General features: G+C 37.2%; 2 protein-coding genes across 3 annotated transcripts; both read right to left on the bottom strand.

Moving 5' to 3' along the window:
- Window positions 1-192: 192 nt before the first annotated feature.
- LOC311074211 (uncharacterized protein) lies at window positions 193-12,353 on the bottom strand. Of its 2 annotated transcripts, none has more exons than XM_084100623.1 (10): window positions 12,271-12,353; window positions 10,241-10,286; window positions 8,683-8,778; window positions 7,585-7,774; window positions 6,557-6,945; window positions 6,328-6,483; window positions 5,669-5,821; window positions 5,178-5,197; window positions 4,184-4,406; window positions 193-2,902 (listed from the first exon to the last, which is right to left on the bottom strand). In XM_084100623.1, the coding sequence occupies exons 1-10, from the start codon at window positions 12,319-12,321 to the stop codon at window positions 2,682-2,684; spliced, it is 1,545 nt and encodes a 514-aa protein (XP_083956749.1). In that variant the 5' UTR covers window positions 12,322-12,353; the 3' UTR covers window positions 193-2,681. The 2 variants fall into 2 exon arrangements, with proteins under 2 accessions (XP_083956749.1, XP_083956750.1); XM_084100624.1 differs by having other exon boundaries at window positions 5,702-5,821.
- Window positions 12,354-13,039: 686 nt separating this feature from the next.
- On the bottom strand, window positions 13,040-18,352 carry miip (migration and invasion inhibitory protein). Its single transcript, XM_084101597.1, has 9 exons — window positions 17,871-18,352; window positions 16,839-17,029; window positions 16,478-16,565; window positions 16,256-16,367; window positions 15,965-16,041; window positions 15,736-15,862; window positions 14,992-15,088; window positions 14,005-14,136; window positions 13,040-13,396 (listed from the first exon to the last, which is right to left on the bottom strand). The coding sequence occupies exons 1-9, from the start codon at window positions 18,130-18,132 to the stop codon at window positions 13,238-13,240; spliced, it is 1,245 nt and encodes a 414-aa protein (XP_083957723.1). The 5' UTR covers window positions 18,133-18,352; the 3' UTR covers window positions 13,040-13,237.
- Window positions 18,353-25,040: the final 6,688 nt, after the last annotated feature.

The following is a 25,040-nucleotide window of genomic DNA, read 5'->3' as shown; positions in this document are numbered from 1 at the left end:
ATGGATGGATGGATAGATGGATGTTTTTATGTTTTATTATGTTTTTATGTTTTATTATGCTCAAATATGTCGTCTAGGTAGGCAGGTCTTATAGGTTTTTCCCATGTCCATCATTCCCAAAAATACCGTCTAGCAGCTTGATAAGTTTTGCATATACCCATGATGACCAAAAAACAGTCTATAGAGTAGGTTAAATAAAGATAGACTTTATTTACTTTATATTAATAAAGCATCAGATTACATTCATTTACAAAACCTCCATGCACACTGCTAAAGACAAACATAAAAAAATAGCAAAACAAACCAAAATAAATAAAGCTGACACACAAGCAAAAGTAAATGGAGGATGTGAGGTGTATGAAGCGTCTTCTGAAGGCACTCTATTGCCGTTTTTAAAGTTGTCATGTAAAGGTTGCAGGTTAAGCGCAGTCTGCCTGCGCCCTCCTACAGAAGTTAAATCAGACACCTTCTTTCCAGAGGTGAGATCGGGTTTTTTTTTAGACATGCATATTAAACACCCACGTGGTAGAACAAAACCCTGTTTAGAAACATACAGATGAAGTCTCTTGGTTCTCGACCACTCACTTAAACAACAAAACAATTCATGCACATCATCTGCATTTTAGTTTTATTACCCCAGTCTTATAGGATAAGCTATACGTTGTGAAAACACAAAACATCTTCGTGGGCGTTTTTCTCACCATGTCTGTACGTCCTGTGCTCACATTATTCAGTGTGACATTACACTTGACATTAACATGCCATCACCGTGATCCGATCATAAGCCAATCAGGACACTGTGCGTTTACACCTGTCCACATCAAGTGGCTTCTGTATCTGGATGACAGATCGGATCTCGCATTCCCGAGGAAAAGAAAGAAAAGAAAAAAAGTATGGCTTCGGTGCATGCAAAGTCGACCTTTAATGGTGGGTTTTCTTTTTAAAAACAGCTTTCAGTCGGGGGACACTGTACAAATCTCGCAACATGAGTAGGATGAAGAGGCTGCAAGTAGTAGGCTACTAATAATGTGGATGTCTTAATGGAAACGGTACAGTATGGGTCTGAGAATGTTGCCAGCTGTGGAGGGGAAAATGCGCGTTCCTGGATAACATTCCGATCCGGATAACATTCCGATCAGAAGCACGTTTACACTTGTCTTTTCAATGTGTATGTGGACAACATCCGAATACAGGTCGCATGTTAATGCCAAGTGTAAACGCAACATTTAAAAAAAAAAAAAAAAAAAAAAAAAAACATAAGACATTTTTTCTGCAGCAGCAATTCAGATGTGCATTTCGGAAAAAGAAAATTGACAAACGTAAATTAAGGGTAAATGCCCGTTCACACCAAGAATGATAACTATAAAGATAATATTAGCATCCACATCATCGGATGATATGGTTTTGTTTATTCTAAGCGCGTGCTTGTCTGTCACTTTAAATGCTCGAGCTCGTTACAGCAGGATGGATTCTGATTGGCTGCCAATGTTTTTTATCGTGCATTAGCTGGATAAAATCGTTCTGAAAGTGATTCCAATGAAATCGTTTCTCTGCTGTAATCGTTATAGCTGTGGTGTGAACTCTGCTATACAGTAATATTTAGAACGATTTTTAGAACTATATCGTTATCGTTATCTTTATAGTTATCGTCCTTGGTGTGAACGCCAGACGATTTTGCTAGGGCTTCAGCCCCTAATGTATTTTGAAAAGCTGACTAACAAATATGAAACCGGACAATAGCCTATGTAAACCCCCGAAATCATAAGTTGCCTTATTTCACTGTGCTTTGGCTTTGTTGCTGTCTCTGACTGGTGATTGTTGAAATCACTCACGCAGAGACGCACCACGTGAGTGATTTCAGCCTATCCTAGAATATCTCCAGGATTTGCGCGCAACAGCAAACAATCTCACAGCAAATAGAAAAATAACGCAGTCAGCACCGCCGCACAGTCCTCTGTCAGATGAGATGTTTTCAGGCTATTTGCAGGGAAGTTTCTAGGGTTTAAAAACGTCAGGGGCTGGGGTTATAGGTTAAGATAACATGCTGATTAATTCAGCCCTGGCACAAAGATTTCTCATTTAAGGCCATTCCTGTTTGGAATATGTGATTGTGTATTGTCAACAATAAGCAGAATTGTTCTGCATTTCCATTTTGTACTGTGGATCATTCATTACAACATTTATCCTCATTCGTGTGTTTGTGTGGTAATGTGGGCTGGTGTGGCTACAGTGCCAGGGCTGAATTTTCGAACCAGTCTGACCCCTGCATATAGGCGTACAATATTAGTCTCTGTATCGAATCATGTTATCTTATAACTCCTGCCCCTGATGTTTCGGGCTCAGCCCCTGATGTTTTTAAAACCTAGAAACGCCCCTGGTGAATGCCTTAAATCATCTTCTTGATGTGAAAAAAGGCCAAACTTGTTACTTGGCGCTCTACATCTGGAACATTTGCGCATTCTGTATTCGACTCTCAGTTCATTCAAGGTAGCCTAACCAATACATTATGTCAGCATGCGTGTTTCTCAGGAAGCGAAACCATGACCTTAGCATTCATATCGTGCCACAATCTACCAGGGATATTACACCTGGCCACTTGTGATTATCAGCCTTGTGATTCAACCTGGAACCTTGTTGAAGGCTATTCTGAAGTTTGTGCAAGAAACCACATCTTCAAGTTCTCACTTTCCAGTTGCTGGCACAGGAAAACTCAAGCTCGGTTCCTCCTCGGCCTTCTCCTGTGCACTCATTGCTATTCTGATCTCCTGTGAGGGTGGATTTGACTCTTGCTGTGGTGAGCTGATAAGGGGAAGGGCTTCTTCGCAAACTCCTGCCTCTTCCTTTTTATCGCCTGAGTTAGAGCCTAAAATCACCGTTCCAGGAGAGTAGATGTAGATGGACCCTAAAACAGACAAATGAAGTTAACACAACTTTTGTACTAAAAATCAAAACAGGTCTTATTTATACCCTCTCAATGCAAAAATGCAGCAAATTTATACTGCCAATACCTTAAATATGTAGGCTATGTATGTATGCATGTATGGCTTTGAGAAACACAACAGGCTGACAGACTGGGAAGAGAGTTGCTGCAACAATGTTAAATATGTGAATAAATAAGGTGTTTTTTGAACATTCAATCAACAGATCCTAAAAACTAAATCAAGATTTTGTAAAAGGGCATGTGCCTCTGTCTAGGCAGACCGAGAGGAACCAACCCGTTTTGTATCAGCTCGAACAGGAGCAGGAAAAACCTTAAAGGAAATCCAAAACAAAACAAAAGTTGTACAAGAAAAAAGCTCCCAAATAAAAGGAAGTGAAAAGGGAATTTAGACAATAGTGGACTTGCAGATCAAGTGCAAGGAAACATGACGTGTGTCTGCCCTAAAGAATAAGTGACAGAACACTTAAAAGTTGATTACTAATTTCCATCACATAACCAGTCTAAAACATTCAAGCTCCAACCGGCTTAAGTGACACGCCGGTTCTAACAAAACTAAAAATAAATACTCTATTGAAATTATTGCAACAGTTTCTGGCTTGGAAGAAATTCCCCAAAAATGAGTTGTCATCTTTCCTCATCAGACCCTGTATTATCATTTGTGAATCATAAAAGAAGATGCTCTTTTGCCTATATGTGTGTGTATATGTGTGATTGCACACACACATACATACAGACATACATACATACATACATATATATATATATACTGTATATATAAATATAATGTACACACATATCTTACATAAACATAAACATTTATGTTAGATGTGATCAATCAATTTGACAGCACTAATACAATCACTTAATTTTTATACATTTATCAGAAAACAAAACTCCATAAAAGACTTAATCCATCTCATTTACATTTACACATTTAGAAGATGCTTTTATCCAAAGCGAATTACAAGAGAGGAACAAAGCAAAGAGCCAACAATAAATTTCAGGTTAGTAGAGAAGATGTTTCGTTTTGTTTCGTTTTTTGCAGTGTCCACATGACATATGCATACATTCCAGATCTGAGTGAGCAAGAGACTTCTTCCTATGATCTACTTTTTTGTTTAATCATGACAGCATTTATATTCCTTTAAATCATTTATGAAGATCCAGTACAATAAGTTCAAATGCAATGCATAGGCAAGTTCAGAAATGGCTCTAAGCTCAAGGAAGGCTTCCAGGACTCACCTACAGTATTGCTGACGTTCCCACCATTCCCATCATGCTTCACTGTGACCTGCTGCACACCCCTAGATTGGGGTGCCATCCCCATACTCTGACCGTTGACCTCTCTGACATCACTGCCAAGCGGTATCTCAGTCTCCATGTTGTGATCTGTTGAGGTGTTGGATTGGGAATTGGACAACATTTGGTGGTCACCTGCTTTCTGTCTCCAGTGCTGCTGTTCTTCCTACAGTGACCATAAAACAAAATTAAAGGGGAATTTTCACTTTAAAGAGGACCTTTTATGCCTTTTTTTATGCCTTGTAGTGTGTAATGTTGCTGTTTGAGTCTGCTAAGTTCCAAAGAAACAAAGTCCCTCCAGCGAGAGTTATTCTCTATATCAGTGTCACTGTTTCTGAACTCCCTGAAACGCCTCCATTGCAGTCTCGAGTTTTCTTCCGGGAGCGAACACGTCACAATATTCCTCATTTGAATAATAACTGCCCAAAGGCATATGCAAAATAAAGGGGCGGGGCCTGGCTGAGTTAGTTAGTAGTGTGTTGAAACTCACATGCTGAATTCGTAACCGCATACTAGCATACTACTCTTGCTATTTCTGATATAGAAAGATATGGTAAAAGTAGTACGAGTAGTACTAGTATAATTCAGCAACGTTATGGCAAGGGGCGGGACATTTCCCAAACACGCTCAAAGCGCTTGACCAATCACAACACACTGGTCCAGCCAACCAATCAGAGCACATTGTGCTTTTCAGAAGGAGGGGCTTCAAACATGGAGACAGGAACTAAACAGAGCGTTAATGAGAAGAGCTACAACACAATCAAATATGGGAAAAAATAATGTGTTTTTTGAACATTCAAGCTTAAACATATTCTAGTAGAGCCCAAAAACAAGACTTTGAAAAAGTGCATAATAGGTCCTCTTTAACACTTTAGTCATATGAACAAAATCAAGTTAATTTCATTTATTGTGATATGCAATCTCAAAAAGTACTTACATGTTCTCCCTTTACTAAACCTAAAATGAAAACAAGAAATAAGTAAATATGCTGTGTGTGTCAGACAGTGAGAGCAGCTCGTGTAGGTGCACTGTGAGTGTGAAATGTATGTTTCGTGCATTATAGGCGTTCTGTGGTTTCTCAGGTCGCCACGGATGTGTTGAATGCATGTCATTCTGAAACACTCTGAATATATATGTTGAGTGTGACCTTATGGGAATTAAAGCACGTGAGACACAGTGCAATTGGCTTTACTGTAAGAAGTGATCTGGGTGGATTCCAGGCCTCTTATAGCCACTACACTTGCACTTTAGACATGACAAAAGAATGCTGTGGTTCAAAAGAAGTTTCTTGGGTTTTGAAAATTCCCAAAACAATTACTGCTGATAAACACAGTATCATTGTGGGGTTGTGTTATTTGTATTGATTTGTAGCCTGTTGCTTGCTTAAGTATTCATATGATCCAATGCATTATAGTCTTTTTTTCATACCGAAGCATTTTGAAAGGGTTTTCAGGGCCTTGCCTTTCATCAGCATACAAAATCCAGCAATGAACAAGAGCATCAACAGTAAGATAAACAGCGGCAGCAGCCAACTGGACTGGCTTTCTTCTGAGTTGCCGTCTCTTTGTAGTCGATTGCCCTCTGGTGATGACAAAGAGAAACACAAAGAGTAATGATTCTCATTACTGTGATCCAATGATTTCATTTTTTATTTAAATAAGCACAAAAATACTACCATATTATTAAAAAAAAAAAAAATTTGAGGGGAGTTTTTGGCATTAGGGTAATACATTCATACATTTCATGAAAATAATGCTACAAAAAACTTGGTCCAAAAGTAGGCTTCATTTTCTTTGTGCAAAATTTATTCATTTTAAATATTAGGTAATATGACTCTGCTATATGCTTTTAAATCTGAATTAAATCTGGTTACTAGCTTGTTTCCGCCACACACACATTTTAAAAAAAAAAATTGTACTTGTCTAGTAATTGTGACTTCTTTTCCTCAGAATTGCAAGTTAGTTTATATCTCGCAAATCTGACTTCTACAGGTATAAAAAATCTATATAATCACTTTAAGATTCAAATATTTTAAACATTCCATTCCATAAAGATATGATCGTCTAATCAACACATCCCAACAGTACCTGTCCTCGGGGAGCGAGTTTTATCGGAAGAGATGGTAGTAATGATAATGGAAGAGGAAGATGATGCTGCCATCTTTGTTGTGGCACTCATGCCCTCTCTGTCCTGTGTTGATGTGCCCTCTGTGCCCGAGTTCCTGAGGGTTACTATTTCGTTCACTGTAAGATTAAATATTTTATACATTCCATTCCATAAAGATATAATTGTCTAAACAACACATCCCAACAGTACCTGTCCTCGGGGAGGGAGTTTTATCGGAAGAAATGGTAGTAATGATAATGGAGGAGGTAGATGATGCTGCCATCTTTGTTGTGGCATTCATGCCCTCTATGTCCTGTGCTGATGTGCCCTCTATGTCCTGTGCTGATGTGCCCTCTATGTCCTGTGCTGATGTGCCCTCTATGTCCTGTGCTGATGTGCCCTCTATGTCCTGTGCTGATGTGCCCTCTATGTCCTGTGCTGATGTCCTGTGTTGATGTGTTGGAGTTGTATCGGAAGAGTTGGTAGTAATGATAATGGAGGAGGTAGATAATGCTGCCATCCTTGTTGTGGCATACACACACTCTCTGTCCTGTGTCGCTGTGCCCTCTTTGAGCATTATCATTCCCAACTGAGCACAACTGTGGGAAAGGGCACCGAGAGAACGCATGAGACAAGAGCAGCTTTTCATCTTGATTTAATATTGTGTGTTTGTAAGACAACACTGGTTTAACATTCCTCAGATATCTAGTAGATAATATGCAAATAACTAAATCTTATGTGTGCTTTTGTTAACCTTAACCTTCCCAGACAGAAGATATAAAATGTGTGAGAGAGATAGAGAAAGTGAGTGTGAAAAAAAACAGAGATAGAGACAGATAGAAAAATGAACGAGAGTGAAACTAGCTGACTAATCTTCCTGTTAAAATGAATTTATGCTGTACTCATTCTCTTTAAATTTTTTAATGCTGAATTGTTATATGAAGGACTAGACGCTTATTGCCAATAAAAAATAATGCATTGTGTAAATCACACATTTACACAAAGCATGCCTATTAAAAAGTTTGAGTATTTCAGTCCCATAAAATACTGTTGCTAGTTTAATGAAGGTCAAAACAGCCCATCACCGAGATATTCTGGCCCCTATTTGGATTGACTACAAGTCTGAGGGACTTGCATGCATTAATGATAATTTTGAAATATTTTCTAAAGGTATTGTGACAGCAGTATCAGACCCATGGTGGGCCATGAATGTTCTAATATGTATGAATGTAACTCACTCTTTATGAGGCTTGCAGGCTCGGTCCAGAGAGGGTTTGCTGGAGAATGTGCCCGTCTTACAGGGAATACATGGTTTATGGCAGTGTGTGACATAATTGTTGCTATTCTCACAGTAAAAACCTGGTTTGCAGAAGCACTTCCGATTGCTTTCCTGAGCGCATGGAGTAACTTCCATCTGATTATCATCCTCTGTTTCCAGTCAAAATATACAAAGACATACAGAGCCGTCAATGACAATAATTCTACTAAAACATACAAACATCTTTAAAATTAAATTAGTATGAAAAACTTTCAATTTGAAGTGTACTTTTCACATTAAGCTTGACCCAGGTTAGGGACAATTCACACAGAAAGCGCTTTTGCATTGTACTGAGCTGCTTTTCTATTGTTTTTCTATGCAAGCATGCATCATAGACGGACGCCTTTGGTCGCTGCGCTCGTGCACGACACACAGCGATCTAAAAACGTGGCGCTCAAGTTAAAACAAGTTCAACTTTTGTTGCTTACACGTGAAAAACAACACGTACTGACACGCAAACAACATGCAAACCACATAATTGACGAGAACACATCGCGTGAAACGTGAGACGCGAGCAGTGAAATGGATAAAGACGCTAGGTCTCAAGATGTGTTGTTGAACTTATTTTAAGTCTAGAAAAACGCGTTCTGTGTGAATGGACACTAAGGTTAAAGTCAACATGAAATTTACTCTGTTTACTTTCTTATTTCACATTCCCAGTCTTGTGCAAGATTCGCCAATTTTTACAACAAGTGTTAATACAACACTTTCCTGAGAAGGGTTAGGAAACGGGGTGTAACTTGATTTTAATTTAAATTAATTGAATGGCGAAAGTAATCCCTTCCCGAAAACTTGAGATCATCTGAAATAAAATGTTGCTTGAGAGGCAGAGGAAGTTATTACACATTGCTTAAAAGTAAATTACATAGAAAAAAGATAACTTTTTTTCTATTTAATAAGGAGCACTGATGAGTCACACACAGTAAGACCAGGAATGTGTATGAAGCAAGTAAATAAAGGATGACTTATCAAAGCTAACTTGCATTTAAATGCTGGGAAATTTCATGCAATCACTAACCAGAACACTTTAGTGTGCATGATTGACATGTCCAGATTCCCTGTCTGGTTGTCCGATAACAATCACTGTTACACTCACAGTCGAGTTTGTTATAACCTGCATGAGAAACAGAACACAGAAATCAAAAGTAATCTCCATGTGATACAGCTGCTGGATGTGCAGGAGTAAAAGCAATTATGCAGCATGATTTCAAGAGTTTTGAAGTGACTAGCAGAAAGTTTCAAAGCACACACTCATACACAAATTACAGATACAGACATTCTGAAACTTGAGGGAAAAGCATTCAGCTAAAGGCTGAGTAAAACTCCCTATAGTCAATTCACATAAGTCAAGGCTTTATTGTGACAGAGGGTGCAAACTTTTGGTCAATGTAAAAACAAGGAAGATGATCTGCTGATGTTTTCTAATGCCAGTAAGGGACAGATTGACTGTTTTAAACTACCCATCTGTTACATTTACATGTTGCCTGGCAGCATGACACTAGATTTTTCAATTTCACAAGGAAACAAGTGTCGCAAAACCTTATGACTGTTACAGGTGGTTTCAATGTGATTTCTAAGGTGTTCGGAATAGTTGCAAGGTGTTTTTTACTGCCCAAGATGAAAGAGTCCATCTTCAAGAGTTAGTTTTTAGATAACTCTAGTACATACAGTAGGAGTTTTTGTCCATTTCGGCAGGCATAAAAAGTGTGACCGCTTAAAGTAAGAGCTCTCTTCTCCTCAAGCTGCATTTCTATCGTTTGTCTAGTGATGCTTGCCTCAAAATATATACCACTAATAGCATGAAACTGATGCAATACAAAATTAGATGAAGCTAAATGGAATGGATGAGCAAGTAACCACTGTTTTACTATAAAAGATAGTATTACTATAATAGATATTGGGTCACTGTTTTACTATAAAAGGACATTGGGTCATGCTCACGCTATAACGATGTTTAATGTCTGTCATTTTCTTCAGACATTACACTTAAAGGGTATGGATGAGCAAGTAACCACTGTTTTACTTTAAAAGGATATTGGGTCATGCTTATGCTATAACGATGTTTAATGTCTGTCATTTTTAAAAGGTAATGGTTACTGAGGGTTGTGGTACTTTTTTTGAGGTTAGTTATTTTTTGCACAGTTGGAAAAAGGTTATTCCGATTCTTCTTCTTCTAAGAACTTTTCTTTGAAAGGTTCTTTTGGGGAACCATTGCATTGAGAAACCTCTATTTTTAATAGTGTATAAGCTGTTTTAAGACTCTAACTTGGTCAATCCTGATAAAAACATAAGATAAATCTGTTTAAATGCCATTTACGTCAGTCTCAGCATTCAAAAGACCAGCACTTTTGTTTCCCACACTCTTTAATGTGGCTTTTTTTTTACTATCGGTTATTTTAAGATAATAATCTAAATTCTCTCTCAGAAGTGAGTTATGGACTGAGATCAGTCATTATGGTATAATTACACAGAATACATTAGGCTGACTGTGGATTGTACTTCAGAAATTTGATCTAATTCACCTCAGGGCAGTATATTTGATGAATGATGCTAAAGATAAAGTGATATAAACTTACCATTGCCACATTTAGTTCGACAGCTGGCGAGTACACATGGAAAAAGCTGTAAAAGAAAAACAAATAAAACTGATTTGCACATGAATACTATGAATATTGTCTACTTATATCAGGTTAGATCTTCTACTTTCTGCATTTTTCTTTGGCCTTTAATGTTTCGCTGTATTCTGTTGATCATCAAACCAGATGTAGTAATCTATAGGCTTACTACAGTGTTTAAACTTGAGTGTAAATGTGCAGTTGTACCCAAGGTGATGACAGCAAACAAGGCTCTATGATCGCATCAGGCAAAAAATGCAAATATAGTGAATGATAACAAGCTTGACTTAACCTAAATGTCTTTTTGAAAGGAAGCAAAGGTTAAAAAACACCATCAAAACATTTGTTGTAACCAACAGAAGTTTTTTTTTTTTTTTTGACTAGTTTTAGGATTGCATAATCAGTTCAAAAACATCACAATAAGTTTGACCCCAAATCAACTCTAAGGAGCGTGTGACATTAATTAGAGGATACAGATAAATGTGCATGAGCTCACCATTATTCAATTTACTAGGAAGGGTGTGCAGTTTTGCAGAGTCATTTGATAACGAGAACTGTTTGTTTTGTAGGTTTGCCAACCTGCTTGACAGCCTTTCTTGATTTAAATGCAGATGCTTTTAGTAAGAGTGTTTTAAAGGTAAAATCTGTCATCAGATGTAAGCAAATGAGCTGATAAGATGAGTTCAGATACTGACATCTGATTTAATCAATAAACAAACAGACAGTTCTGTGTCGCCCTATCGCAGAGTGAAAACAGGTACAGTCCAGGGAAATTCTAGGAATAATGCCATGTTTTCTAGGGAAAATGTCATTGAAGGACAATCGATGGGATTGTAGATGTTTTCGTGCCATTCAGAGGATTGACAAATTCCCATAGGCACGTAATTGTTTTTTTTGTCAAACTGCCTGAGAGAAGGGTCAAATAAGAGATAGGTCACTAAATGGAAATTTCTCAACCCGAGAAACACCCACTGAAAAATTCTTATCAGGCTTGCTTTTATGACCTGGTCACTACAGAAAACCACAGAAAATGTACAGGTAAACAAGTTATGAAAAGCAAGCCAAGAGACACGGTTTCATTTAGGCTGTGAGTGGGCGAGTTGGTGGTTTTTCATCGGGCATCCCAGCGTATCAAACCAACCAAACTGAATGTCCATTATATCCAGGTTCATCTCACTGATCTGTTTTGAAAGATCCTCTTACAGATTGGTAATTTTATCTTGGTCATTGTGGTAGAACTATTTCAACTCAAAGTTCTCCATCTGTATCTGAGGGCAGAAATGACTAGGTACCCTACAAATGAAGATTACCAGTAACTGAAATGCTTTGTTGTCCCTCTTACTAAAATTACTGGAAATTCTTGTGTGACTAAATTTTGTAGTGCACTTGCTTGTTTAAAGCCTCCCCAAGGGTCAGTGTGACTGAGAAACAGCGTTTTGCATTCAGTGCCTCTTGGTTTGAACTCTTTCAGTATACCTTAGCCTAAGTGTCGATATTCAATAAAAATCAACTGATATAGGCTGCATGCAAAACTTTTAACTAATTATTAAATGCCATTAAAGACCAAGAGTGCGATGGCACACAATTGTCCGTGTCTCAAAACGTCTTGCCTTTCCAGACGCATTTTATTTGGACTTTAAACAATCGGTTCTTTGTAAAACTCCCTCATCCTAACAGGAACCATTTAGACAGTATATGGTTGTTTTGAAGTTTTTAAATTTGTTTTCTGAAGAACTAGAGAATTAAAAACTCTGTGAAAATTGAATAACAACTTATGTGGCATCAAATTGTAATATTAAAACATTTTGGCGCTAATTGGAACCTTTATTTTGAAGCTCACTTAGTCTTGGGACATGTCCTACTACAGTTATGATTTATTCTAAACCGACAAAAATAAAAGTCCCTTTGGAAGAAAAAGAAAAAAACACCCGTAATAAACTAATATTATTGAAAAACGTCTAGTCGAAAGTAGAAAGAAAAGCCAAACTCACCAGATAAAACAGCAGAATAAAAGTGCTTCTTGTTGAGGTAGATGGTGTCATGATCACAGCAGATGCAGATTCTGAGCGCTGCACTAAATGTCATTCAGTTTAATGCCTTTATATTTTGAGCGTGCCGAGCATCAGACCAATCACACACAGTGAGGAGGAGGGACTGTTGTATGTATTCATAGAAAGTTGGCATATACACATTAGTATCATTTTTATTATGTGCATACCTTACCTTTACACATTCATTAAGATTAATGAAATAACGGTTGAACAGTCCTGTTCAATCCTGTACAGTCCTGTTCCCCATAAACATACCATGTACTTATTATGGTAATTGCAATAACTAGGAACTGAACCTACTCCTAAACCTAACCTCATGTAGTTACCTTATATTTTTCCAGGAATTTCTTAAGTACACATTAGTGCATGCAAAGTGCAACCTCAATAATCGTATAGTAATATGTTTAAGCATCAATTGTATAAACAAGTTCAATACATGCAGTCAAATTCTGCATGCAGTAGCAACATTTAGTAAATAATGTAAGTAATAAATAATCTAATGTGCAATTAAGTTTTGCCAAATTAGTGAATATAAAGTGAATTAATGTAACTCAGTAATGTGCATATAAATATGTGCATAATTTACCATAACACATTTGAGTATTTACAACCTGTGCATAGTCTACAAGATCACATTAAGCACTTACATTAAAGTTTTACTGTTCAGTGAACATTAAAAGACTCAACTCAACAGATGAAAACAGAAATTACTGTATCACTTGATTTTCCATTTCATTTCTTTATTTGAAATTTAGAACTAAACAAGCGAACATCACCATGGTAGAAGTGATTCACACAAATGATTCATGGTTTTTCATTATTACGCATACAAAAACTTGTTCATAAGCACTCATTTCAGTAAATCCAGTAAATCCACTGGACGCAAACACAAACGTTGCTTCTTTTTTTAATGCAACTCAGCAGAGACGTCAGTAAAGTGCGTGAGAGCGGCTCTGGACTCTGGCCTCTTTGGGTCTAAATGCTGAAAGGCATATCGTGGCAAACGAGACACGTTTTGAAGCTGGTCAGAATGCTGGTGTCTTGATGCATTGGGCAGGGATGAATCCTAAAAATATGATTATAAGTCATTGAAAGTTAGCAAGAATACTGAGCTGACACAAATCATCCAAGATAAACAGTTACGAAGCCATGTCATTCTTAATCTAGAAATAACTTGCTTGTAGTTTCTTGTACACTAACATGTATATGCAGGTGTGATATTAAAGACTGAAATGAATAAGCATTACAGATCTGACACCAAATTTCCAATGCAACTGCAAGACAAACGTGACCATGTTTCTGCAAAAACATTTCAGTTATTAGCCATTCAAAGGAAAACAGATTTCTAAATAAGATGAGTTTTCCCAGGAAACTACATTTGGTTTTATCTCTGTTTACTGATTGTCAAGTAAACCTGATATAGATTATCTGATTTGCATGATGCCTGAATGAAATCGCCCTGAAACCAGATGAATTTAAAACACTTGTAGCCAAGTTTATGAAACAGACATTAACAGTAAGATAAAATAAGATAAAATAAATATTATCAACACTACTGTTTTCATATAAAGTGATATTGAAATGCCATTAATAATTAACAAATTGACAATTGTAAATATGTAGAATCTGCAATGGTCGCTTAACACCTGGACTGTTCTCCCTATTATGTCTCACCAGTTTATTGTCAAGCCAGGATGAGGATGAGCCTCTCGTGGACGCATGTTTTGCCACTGAGCCCCGCAGATCCAGACTGCTCATCTGAGAGCCAGAGTTCAGGGTGGGATTGGACCACCCGGACAAACAGTGCTGTAAAATTCATACGTGCATGAGAATAAATAGTTAGGCCGATGTTCATAATCATCATAATGATGTAGTCATTGTGATACAAAAATGATCAAACACTGAAAAATTTGAATTATCCATTAATAAAGCTGACAGGCACATTATTAGCCAATGGCGATGATCTCAAAAGCCAAATATCAACCATATAATGCTTTGGTTGATATATACGGTACCTGTCAAATGTTTTGAAACATTATTATTTTTGTTTATTATGTTTTCTTTTATGCTCACCAAGGCTGCATGCAAAATATTACTATTAATTAAGAGAACTGTTTTCCATTTTAAAAGATTTAAAAATGTAATTTACTCTTGTGATCAAAGCTGAATTTTCAGCATCATTACTCCAGTCTTCAGTGTCACATGATCCTTCAGAAATCATTCTAATATGATGATTTGCTTCTCAAGAAACCTTTCTTATTGTAGTCAATATTTTGCTGCTTCACATTTTTGTGGAAACAATGATACTATTCAAACATTTGTGGTAAGATTTAAAAAAAATAAAAATGTATACTTTTATTCATCAAGGACTCATTTAATTGATCAAAAGTGACAGTGAAGACACTATAATGTTACAAAAGATTTCTATTTAAGAAATGCTTTAATAAATTTAAGAAATGCTATTCATTTAACTTTCTATTCATCAAAGAAAAAAGTATGACCATTTCCACAAACTTGTTAGGCACATTGATAATAATCAGAAATGTTTCTCGAGCATTTTCTTTGTAATGTTTCTAAACTTTTGACAGGTACCGTATATATATATATATATATATATATCAGTTTATCAGTTAATGCTGATTTCCCAAAATGGAGACTCACAGAGGGCAAACTCAGACTGTCAGAGGAATCAAAACTGCAGCAGCGATGGGCTTTGTATTGGTGAGCTGGAAGCAGAGTTGAGCGAGGAATACTGACCCTGAAACAAACGCAGAGAGACTGATACTCAAACACTCACTCATTCACGGAGCAATACGAATCAAGTCTTGGAAACGGCAATTTTGTGAGCTGTAATGTCTTTATCTGGAATTTACATCCAATAATCTATTCAAAAAAGAAAAAGAAAAAAACATTACAATTTTAATCACTAAAGTAAACATTTTGTTTGAAATGGTATAAACAAAATTATTTCCAAACATATTTCTAAAGAAAATGGCATATGCATTTTTGTCTTTCATAATTTTCAGACATCTTAATTTATCACTGACCATTTAAAACAATTTAACTAAACCACTACTGACTATTCTAAACTATTTTAGATTTTTGTATGAAACATTTATTTGAATAACAACTATTTGAATAACTTTTCAAATGTAATTTATTCCTGTGAATTTTCAGCATCATTACTCCAGTCTTCAGTGTCACATGATCCTTCAGAAATCATCCTTGCCGCTCAAGAAACATTTCCTATTATTATCAATATTGATATTGAATTCTTTTGAAACATTATAAATGTCTGTAGTCACTTTTGATCAGTTTAATGCATTCTTGCTGAATTAAGCATTAGCTTTGGCACCGTATGAATAAGTTTAAAAAGAAATTGCATAAACACTTTGCTGTGTTCACCTGATGAAAGCAGGCTCTGTTTCACTATGAGGGTGTTCAGATTTGGGCATCTTGCACACCGGACAGCCGACCTGTGCGTCCAGCGGAACGGCGAACAGTCGACCGTTTATTCTGTAGCAGAACGTGCCTGTGGACCGAAGGCCAAATGAAAATGAAGACTTCACGTACCTAGTACGTTCATGACGTGCAAAAGCGATGTTATGAAAACACAAATCAGCAGATCTCTTACACTGATGCGTGTCTGCAGGCGCCTGTGGCTCTTCGTCATCGAGTGTGGAAGACACAAGATCAGCAACAGATGGAAGCCTGTGAAAAAAACAGCATTTGCAGTATCGAAACAACTTTTGACATGGATGACTTGAGATGTCTCTGAATTATGCAACAAAAGCCTGTGTGTTGCAGTAATTTTACCATGGTTCGGTGGTTCATCTAACCTTCATTGGATTATACAATAAATCATTATTTATCAGGGTTTCATTGTCTAAAGACACAATCTACAGTTTTACAGAGAGAGACCGACCCTGATAACAAGTTGTGGACGCACTCGTCTCGGTTGACCTGACGGAAACTGCGGAGCTCGCTGAAGAACTGCTCAGAGCGATCGGCAAGAGAGCTCTCAGCGTCCAGGAGGCCTACAAACAAATCAAACCATAACGGTTTCCTTTACTGGTTTCCAAACAGCACCTGCAATGAAAACTGTTGAGTTGAAACGAATTATTTAAATGTTATTCAAATAACTTACCTGCAATCCAATCATAGCCCAGTAAAGGCTGTATGTGTCTCTCTGATAGAGTATCCAGTCCAGCAGTCGTTGCGCTGTCAGTCTCTCTCTGCAGTCCCAAGAAAAGGAAAGGAAAAAAAACACAATACACATCTGGTACTCTTGAAATTAAAACACTGGCAGATGGGGATTTTTCTTTGTAGGTGCTTTTTTCACTTCTTTGGAAATCAATATAAACCATCAGATCTCCATTCGATTAAGTGACCACTTTTTCCTCTCTACTGTGCACTGGATACGTGGCGCCATCTAGCATGATCCGGGTTTTACTACCGTAGTTGACCATGCTGTCTTTTTGATTGTCTTGATGTTGAAGTACACGTACCTGGTGACTATCCGCTGTGAGAGGTGCAGGTTTGGGCAGCATCAGTCTCACAGATCGGCTCTGTCCCATCCAGCGACTGTTGCCTGTGTCCTGCAGTAGTGTGCTGTACGTGGTCACCTCTGAATTTTGCTTGTGTTTGGGTTTATGTTGGTCTGGTGTGGGGTCTTCACAATGTTCAGAAAGTTGTCCATCTGAAGACATTTTATCAGCAAAATGTGATAACACACACACATATATATATGTACAGAGAGAGAGAGAAAGAGAGAGAGAAAGTATATATATATTTCTATTTTAGAATATTATATTTATGCTTTCTATTTTAATATACTTTCAAATATAATTTATTTCTGTGATGCAAAGCTGAATTTTTAGCACCATTACTCCAGTCTTCAGTGTCACATGATCCTTCAGAAATCATTCTAATATGATGATTTGAATCAGTTGTGCTGCTTAATTTTTTTGGAACCTGTGAACCTTTTTCAGGATTCATTGATGAATAAAAAGTTAAAAAGAGCAGAATTTATTCAAAATATAAATATTTTCTTTATATATATATATATATATATGAAGAGTTCAGATGCAAAAGTCTCTAAGTGCCATCTGAAATTTTCTTCTAGAATGATAATTTTTATCAAGCTTAAGTTCAGTAATTTCACTTATATGGCAATTAATAGGTAATTTTCATTGTCATTTAAGTGAAATTACTGAACTTAAATATACATGATTCATAAAAATGATCATTCTAGAAGAAAATTTCAGATGGCACTTAGAGGCTTTTACATCTGAACTCTTCATATATATATATATGACAGGAACGAGAAGACATAACGTTACAGGGCCTTTTAAACAAGATTAAAAATAGACGTCTATAAAGACTAAAGGTAACGTAAATAGCAAATATTACTAAATCATTTAAATATACTATTTAATTTACAGATAAGTTACCCATGCACACTTTAAACTGAGCCCATAAGTTGTAAACAACACCTCACACATCATCGTTGATCGGGATAAGAAGTTTAATGTTCTGACCGGATATTTGGACGGTTTTCTCTGCTGTTGGAGAAGGAGGAGGAGAAGCTCGCGCCGCACGCGCTCCGTTTCTCTCCGTTAACGGCGCTCGACGCGGGACAATCCCTACGTTAAACGCTTCGTACACAGAGCGGTGACTTTGGCCTTTCTCGTCCGGCCATGAGAGAGTCAGTTTATGGAGTTTTTCGGTTTGTTTCTTCAGTTTCTTCAGTAAATCTTTGTTCTGCTTCCGTAAACCGTCTATCTGCTCGAGCGCGGCCATTCCGTCGCCATAGCAACGAGTTAAAAAAAACCCAGCACGCGAATCAGACGTGGAACAGATTGCACTACATCGGGTACATTTACCTCTTTGGAATATAAATTATAGTTTATTAAACCATGTTGTGTGACTGTGAAATATGTTAAAATAAAAAGAATAAGAGATTCTAAACTTCCGCCACAAGCGTAAAACGGTCAAACTCAAACACTGCACGGAGAACAGTGATTGGCTCCGGACATTTCCCACAATGCATCTGTGTGACCAGGCAGTGGGCTTATTTAAAGGGACAATCTATCTATCTATCTATCTATCTATCTATCTATCTATCTATCTATCTATCTATCTATCTATCTATCTGTCTGTCTGTCTATCTATCTGTCTGTCTATCTATCTATCTATCTGTCTGTCTGTCTAACGCTCTTTCTGTCTTTCTCTTATTTTGTAAGAGCCACAGAAAGAAAAACAGAGAAGAAATACAAAAGAATATACATTCAATTATTTTTATTGAGTTTCTATTATATCTTTCTAAAAACCACAGCCATTCATTTTAGGGGGGGAATATTAGCATCTGTAGGCTACATGATTTTAATAGTAGATTACAATAAATCCTCTTTCTTACACCACAATCAAAAGAAAATTAGAGGCTACAAGCCTACAGCATTGGCAATACTCTCATTTATGCATACGTTTAAAATCTCTCATTTATTACTTCATATGTATTTGTGCATTAGTTTATTGTTCTTGTGTTTTGATTCTTAAGTGTTAGTGTTGTCCAGACATAATGTCAGTAATCAAAGCACAGCATGTGACAGATAGTGAGGACAGTAATGATATGGACGCAGTGCAGACTAGTGTAGGCGCAGTAGCTCTCCATATTCAGAGCACGTATCTAATGTGTCCAGGCAAGTGCAATGTCATTAGACTGACCACTGCACTGTTGTGTTGCATCCCATTAACTTTAAACACTGCTGGTCGTGGAGTCGGGTCACCTCTAACCGTCCCTATGATTTCTCGCTTCACAGTTTGAGCTGTGGACAATTAATGCATGCTGCTTGAATACTTCATAGCTCATTAATGAGGGATCATTTATCACGGCTACAGGGAGAAAAGCAAACATGGTGTGGACAAGATGTAAATAGTGGAATAATTCAAAATAGGTTGCAGTAACAAACAGAGCATTTTGGCCATACGTAAACATATCAGTTAAACTAATTAGATTCACGACCTAGTGTGATTGTGAAATAAAGTGTGTTATTTGCATGTGTATTTGAGATATTCCAACAGAGGGCAGTATTTGGCAAATTAGACAACATGTTATGGCGAATGCCTGGATTTCTGTAGGCCTCTATTGTGTATACATGACTAATCTTAACTGGTGTAGAATGCATGCTCAAATATTAAATATGAATTTCAAGGCTTAACATTTGAACAGAACAGGAAGATTTAGCATGAAAATGTGAACTTGTGAGAGTGAAAAAGTCGAGTCTAACCGATAAGATCAGCAGGGGCGGTTGCTGTACAGAACAGGTATCCTGATATTGAACAGGCTGTGAATGCACTGATAAAAGAGCACTTTTGGGTCGATTGTTTCTGCAATGTGCCAGATAGAGGCTGGATGTTATTAAGATAAGAATGGATTAGTCGGGTAGATGAGAAGACTCCAGCCGAGTGCTGTTGAATCTAGCAAGAACACACTGGATGACAAGCTCATGCAGGGGCAACCAGGTCTAACGGTTTGGCATTATCAAAATCACTTCACTGCAGTATAAAACAACAGTAAAGTGGCTGTAATGATGCTAAAGAAAAATCCACAACATGCATTTTCCGGAGAGGGGTCAACCTCTACACAAGGGAATTCATGCACTTCCTCGCATTGCCTTGGAAACATGGGCTGTAATAACAGGTTAGCGGACGCCTAAAGTACAGCATAATTATTTTGTTGTGCATGTGATTAAAAGTGCTACTGCAAGGCACTTTTGGGAAGTGCAGCTTAGCGGTTAAAGATCCTGGCTAATAGCCCGAGTGTTGTGGGTTGAGACCCTGAGACCTTGAGCAAAGCACTTTGTTGTACTAGGAGAATTGGAGTCACTTTGGATCAGAAAGAGTCTGCTAAACGGCAAAAAGCTTCTGAGATACATTTTCTGTGGTCACTTTTAGAAAAAAAGGTTCTATATAGAACCCTGTGGTTCTTTACTCAGAACCCTTTATGCCAAAAAGGTTCTATATAAGGAAACATGTCTGAAATGATTGCTTAAGTTTAACAGGCAATTAAAAAAAATTCTAGCGATAAAATATGCCGTATGTTTAATTCATAAAATGTAAATTATTAAAAGTACATTAATTAAGTAAAAAGAATGCATTAATAATTGTATTTTGATTGCATTTTATATAACAGGTGGTTGAAGGGGCTGAAGAATAAGAGGGTTTGAAAGAATTTTCATTGAAATAATGTGCACCAATAATAATTTTCACAATCTGACCCAAGAGTATGAATTAAGAAAGCAAGAAAGGTTCATTTGATTCTTGTTCTTCACAGTATTTTGACAGCTTAGCTTACAGAGCTTAACCATTAGGATTATATTTAAGACCAAGGCTTTAATTCTAGGTTATTCACAAACGAATTGGCCGAACAACAAGTTAGGTTCTGATTACAGGGTGTACTTTGACTGATGGCCTCTCGCTGTCTCCTTGTTTTGCACCTTGTCTGATGAGTTAAATTCGAGCAGTAAATCTCCTGACGGGAACATAGCAGTCAGTCAGGATTGGAATGAGTGTGTGATGGAGGGCAGGTCACCACACCATGACCAAGGCTCATGAATCTGCCAAGAGCTGCTTGCACAAAAGATGGACGTCCTCAGCATCCGTGTCGCTCACCTCCAGCAAGCAATGCCTTATCCTAACTCAAGCCATCATATAAGTCGCATTGATTTGTTATGTTAATTTGGTAATTTTGTACATATATTCACCTAATATGGAAATGCATTTGGTTATGTGAAACAATCTGGCTCATTTGAACATAAATTTGGAGTAATGTAGTATACTATAATACGTTTCTTTTAAATGCAAATAGGTAAAATAACATCATGTGCAAAATTTTCTACATGTATTGATCAATACATAATTGAATGCAGTTACTGAAAACAAAACAAAAAAGGTTATACAAATGTATACATTTACATATATAAACACACACACACAGGGCCTAAAATGAACACTCGCCAAGTGCCAAATGCCAGTAATAATCACCAGTTGGCCGGTAACATTTTTATGAATTCTTCTAAAAATGCAATATTGTAAGAATGTGAAGGAACGTAAACAACGCTCGGGACAGTTGATGAGCCAATGCTGCATCGTCACAAAAATCGAAGCACAAGACGACACGAAAGGGAACTCCATTTATTACTCGCGCGAATACTGAATTGAGCTCACTTTCACTTCCACAGTCTTCTTGCCCTTAAACAGACATATTTAAACAAAAATTTCAAATGTCCATCTTGGCATGTATCCTTGTAAACACAGTCAGTTATGTTTAAAGTGAACGTAAACAGTTGAGAAAGAATATTGCATAATTAGCATGTGTATCAGTATATTGGATTCGTGCATTAGGTCTTAAAGTGACATTAGCCTAATATACCTGCTGCTGTCTGTGTTATTAATGTTAATCAAATAACAAAAGACAAAGAAAAACCACTCACTGCTCTAGACTGAATAACTTTTGGAACTTTAATAAGGACTAATTTCTGTTTCATGGCTGGTGAAAAAATATTTTATAAACAGTAAATTTTCTTCAATAGTTAACCCAAAAATGAAAATTCTGTCATAATTTACTCACCCTCAAGTTGATCCAAACCTGAATGAGTTTCTTTCTTCTGTTGAACTCAAAAGAAGATATTTTAAAGAATGTTGGTCACTAGTGATGACAAAATTTTATTTTTTTGGGTGAATTATCCATTTAAGTCATCACTCATTAGCAGGTGTGGAAAGAAGTAAATTTTAAGCCCTATACACACACACACACACACACACACAAACTCAAGGTTTGTTGAGTTAAAATAGCATAATGTGCAAAATTACAGGCAAGAGGTTTGATATAACATTCATTTAGACACGTTATGTAATGTTATGTTTGTTCAAGTCACTAACCCTAGTAATAAACTTCATTGCATATCTCGTCCTGCATCATTTCTGCTGCATGAATGATATCTCAAATCATGACAAGAGCGGTACGTTTACTTTTCTAAGCAATCAGACTTTTTTTTCACTTGGCGGATGATAAAATGCATGAAAACTCTTTGAAGTTAAAAATGAAACTTCACCCCATCCACAACACCCTAGCAACCACATAGCAATGCCCCGGCAACCACCCATAACATCCTAGATGCTCATGAGTTTTACAAGCACGCACCACCCACATTTACTCTGGAAAATGTAAAAATCCAGTTTGATTGTCACCATTTAAACCGCATTTGCTCGAGTGTTGACATTAATACATGCGGCTGCACAGCAGCACTGATTTCCTGGAACCAAGATGCATGCTTATTAAACGTAAATTTCCACGAATTTCCAAGCGGTGTCGTTCGCCTTTGCACTTTAATCTTATGTAGCACTCTAAACTCTTATTAAAATAAAACCTCTCCTGCATATATAGGCTTTAATGTGAAGATCTAGCTGAATCGTGAACCTGCGGCCTCTAATGTGACACAAAGCAAAGATGAATGCTCTTGGTCTCAGATGTCTGCTTGCACTTATTACTGGCTTCATGGCTTGTCATTTGAATGCTCAGGCACCTGCAGGCAGACTGAGGACTCGGCTCTTCTTGGCAAAACGTGTCTAATTGTGTACCAGTGCAGGGAGAACAAATTCAGTCATTAGAGATTTATTTGCCATGCTGTGTAAGGCCGGGGATTGACTTCGCTCAGGTAAATACTTCACTGTCTCAATGATTAGGAACATAGAAAAAACAAGCTTTAAAAGCTTTTTAATTAAGCTCTTAAGGCGGAACTCGTATCTTAAAAGAGCAGCTTAGCTGATATTTGTTAAAAGTCCATTATTTAAATGAGGTTTCTGCTGATGAACTAATATTAATTGCAATGATATTTGGTTTTCTGAGTAATGCTTGTTCTTTTATGAGCCTGCATACAATAATGCATATAAAATCTTTTTTTTTTTACTGTGACGTTTATTTGAATTGTTCAAAAATGATAATATTTTTATTAATATTATGGTTTTTTTATTATGTGTTCAGATTTGCACAATTCTGGTGTGTAATTCGCACTTTTCACAATCCAATCCAAGTCCCATCCCACTTTCTTTCTTTTTTTTTCAATTGAATGTGGCGTTTCATTTAGAAATGCATCATATTATCAAATGCATCATAATGTGAATGGTAATTCACGTTGATTTTAAAGGTGAAGTGTGTAAATTCTGCACCATATTTCTGTCCTAAAATGTAAATGATTAGTGCACAGGCAAGCATCATTTTAATGGGTTTGTTCAGATCAGTAAAGGAATAGTTCACTGTCATTATTTACTCTCCCTCAAGTTGTTTCTTTCTTCTGTTGAACACAAAAGAAGATATTTTGAAGAATGTCGGTAACCATACAGTTGATGAACCCAATTGACTTCCATAGTAATTTTTTTTTCCTACTATGGAAGTCAATGGGGTCCATCAACTGTATGGTTACCGACATTCTTCAAAATATCTTCTTTTGTGTTCAGCAGAAGAAAGAAACTCATACAGGTTTGAAACAACTTGAGGGAGAGTAAATAATGACAGAATTTTCATTTTGAAGTAAACTAGTCCTTTAATATGCTTACTTTAGCAGGCAGCATTAAACTGAATACATTTAGAAAATGTTTTTTTTTTTTTTTTTTTGCAGAACTGAGCAAAGACACACTCATCTTGTTTCTATATCCATCTAAACCTGCGTAGAGATCACCCTGCAGAAGTTCATCGTCTTTAATGGACGACCGTAATTAGCAGCCATTCACCCATGTTCCCTATTGTGAGCTAAAGGTTGTTCTCATTCTATTCTGGTCTCTAGCATTTATCCCTCGACTTGTGTTATGATGGGCTAACTGATATGGACAGCTGGGCAGTTCTGCACCAGTGCTGATCGTCGCCACCGGTGGCTCTCGCTTTCTCTAATATCAGCTAATTACAGTGGTTAATCAGGCTGGTAATGAGTATGGGCACCATGCCATTTCAATCTGACACCGGTGGGAGTGAAGCTCACTTCCCTGCCAAGCTGATGTCAGTTCCTGCCAGCTCCCCGACTGCGCCGCGGTCCTCAGTCCACCTGGCCTGTGAATAATGAGAGGCCAGCGGACATTAACCTGCGCTGCTCTTCCAGATTTGGACTACCTCTGTTTAACAGGTGCTGTGAGGTGAAATAAAGAGGCTAATTAAAAAAAAAAGAAGTTTTATTCTGGTTCACTGTAATACTATTAACAAACCACATAATTCTAAGTGTTAAACATTGGCTCATATGTCACACACACACACACACACATTCTTGTACATCTAGTATCTTTATGAGGACATTCAATGACACAATGCAATCTCTAGCCGCTTACCCTAACCTTACTAAGTGCCTAACCCGAACCCGAACCCTAAACCGACCCTTAACCTAATTATAACCTTATCCCTAAAACCAAGTCTTGACCCTCAAACAGGCCTTTTAAGGGCTCTCAGAAAGTCAGGACCGGTCAAAATGTCCTCACTTTACTCTCTTTGTCCTCACTCCAATGGTCTAAAACTCAAACTGGTCCTCACAAAGATAGTTGTACAAGTACACACACACACACGTTGTGTTTTCATGTATTATGGGGACTTTTCATAATGATTTTTATGCTGTACAATCTATATCTTCTGTCCCCTTACACTAACCCTACCCATCACACAAAACTTT

Source organism: Abramis brama (assembly GCF_963993115.1).
Source record: "Abramis brama genome assembly, chromosome: 23".
NCBI classification, from domain to species: Eukaryota; Metazoa; Chordata; class Actinopteri; order Cypriniformes; family Leuciscidae; genus Abramis; species Abramis brama.
The sequence above is the reverse complement of the archived record's forward strand: the minus strand, read 5'-3'. Positions and strand labels throughout refer to the sequence as shown.

Excerpts from the sequence above, each read along its gene's own strand:
- miip (XM_084101597.1), bottom strand. The coding sequence starts at position 18,132 with ATGGCCGCGCTCGAGCAGATAGACGGTTTACGGAAGCAGAACAAAGAT. Across the intron at positions 16,368-16,477 it reads GGGCTATGATTGGATTGCAG|GCCTCCTGGACGCTGAGAGC; the intron begins GTAAGTTATTTG and ends ATTTGTTTGTAG. Across the intron at positions 16,042-16,255 it reads GTCCACAACTTGTTATCAGG|GCTTCCATCTGTTGCTGATC; the intron begins GTCGGTCTCTCT and ends TTTTTTTCACAG.
- LOC311074211 (XM_084100623.1), bottom strand. The coding sequence starts at position 12,321 with ATGACACCATCTACCTCAACAAGAAGCACTTTTATTCTGCTGTTTTAT. Across the intron at positions 6,484-6,556 it reads AACTCCCTCCCCGAGGACAG|TGAACGAAATAGTAACCCTC; the intron begins GTACTGTTGGGA and ends TTAATCTTACAG. Across the intron at positions 5,198-5,668 it reads AACCCTTTCAAAATGCTTCG|GTTTAGTAAAGGGAGAACAT; the intron begins GTATGAAAAAAA and ends TTTTCATTTTAG.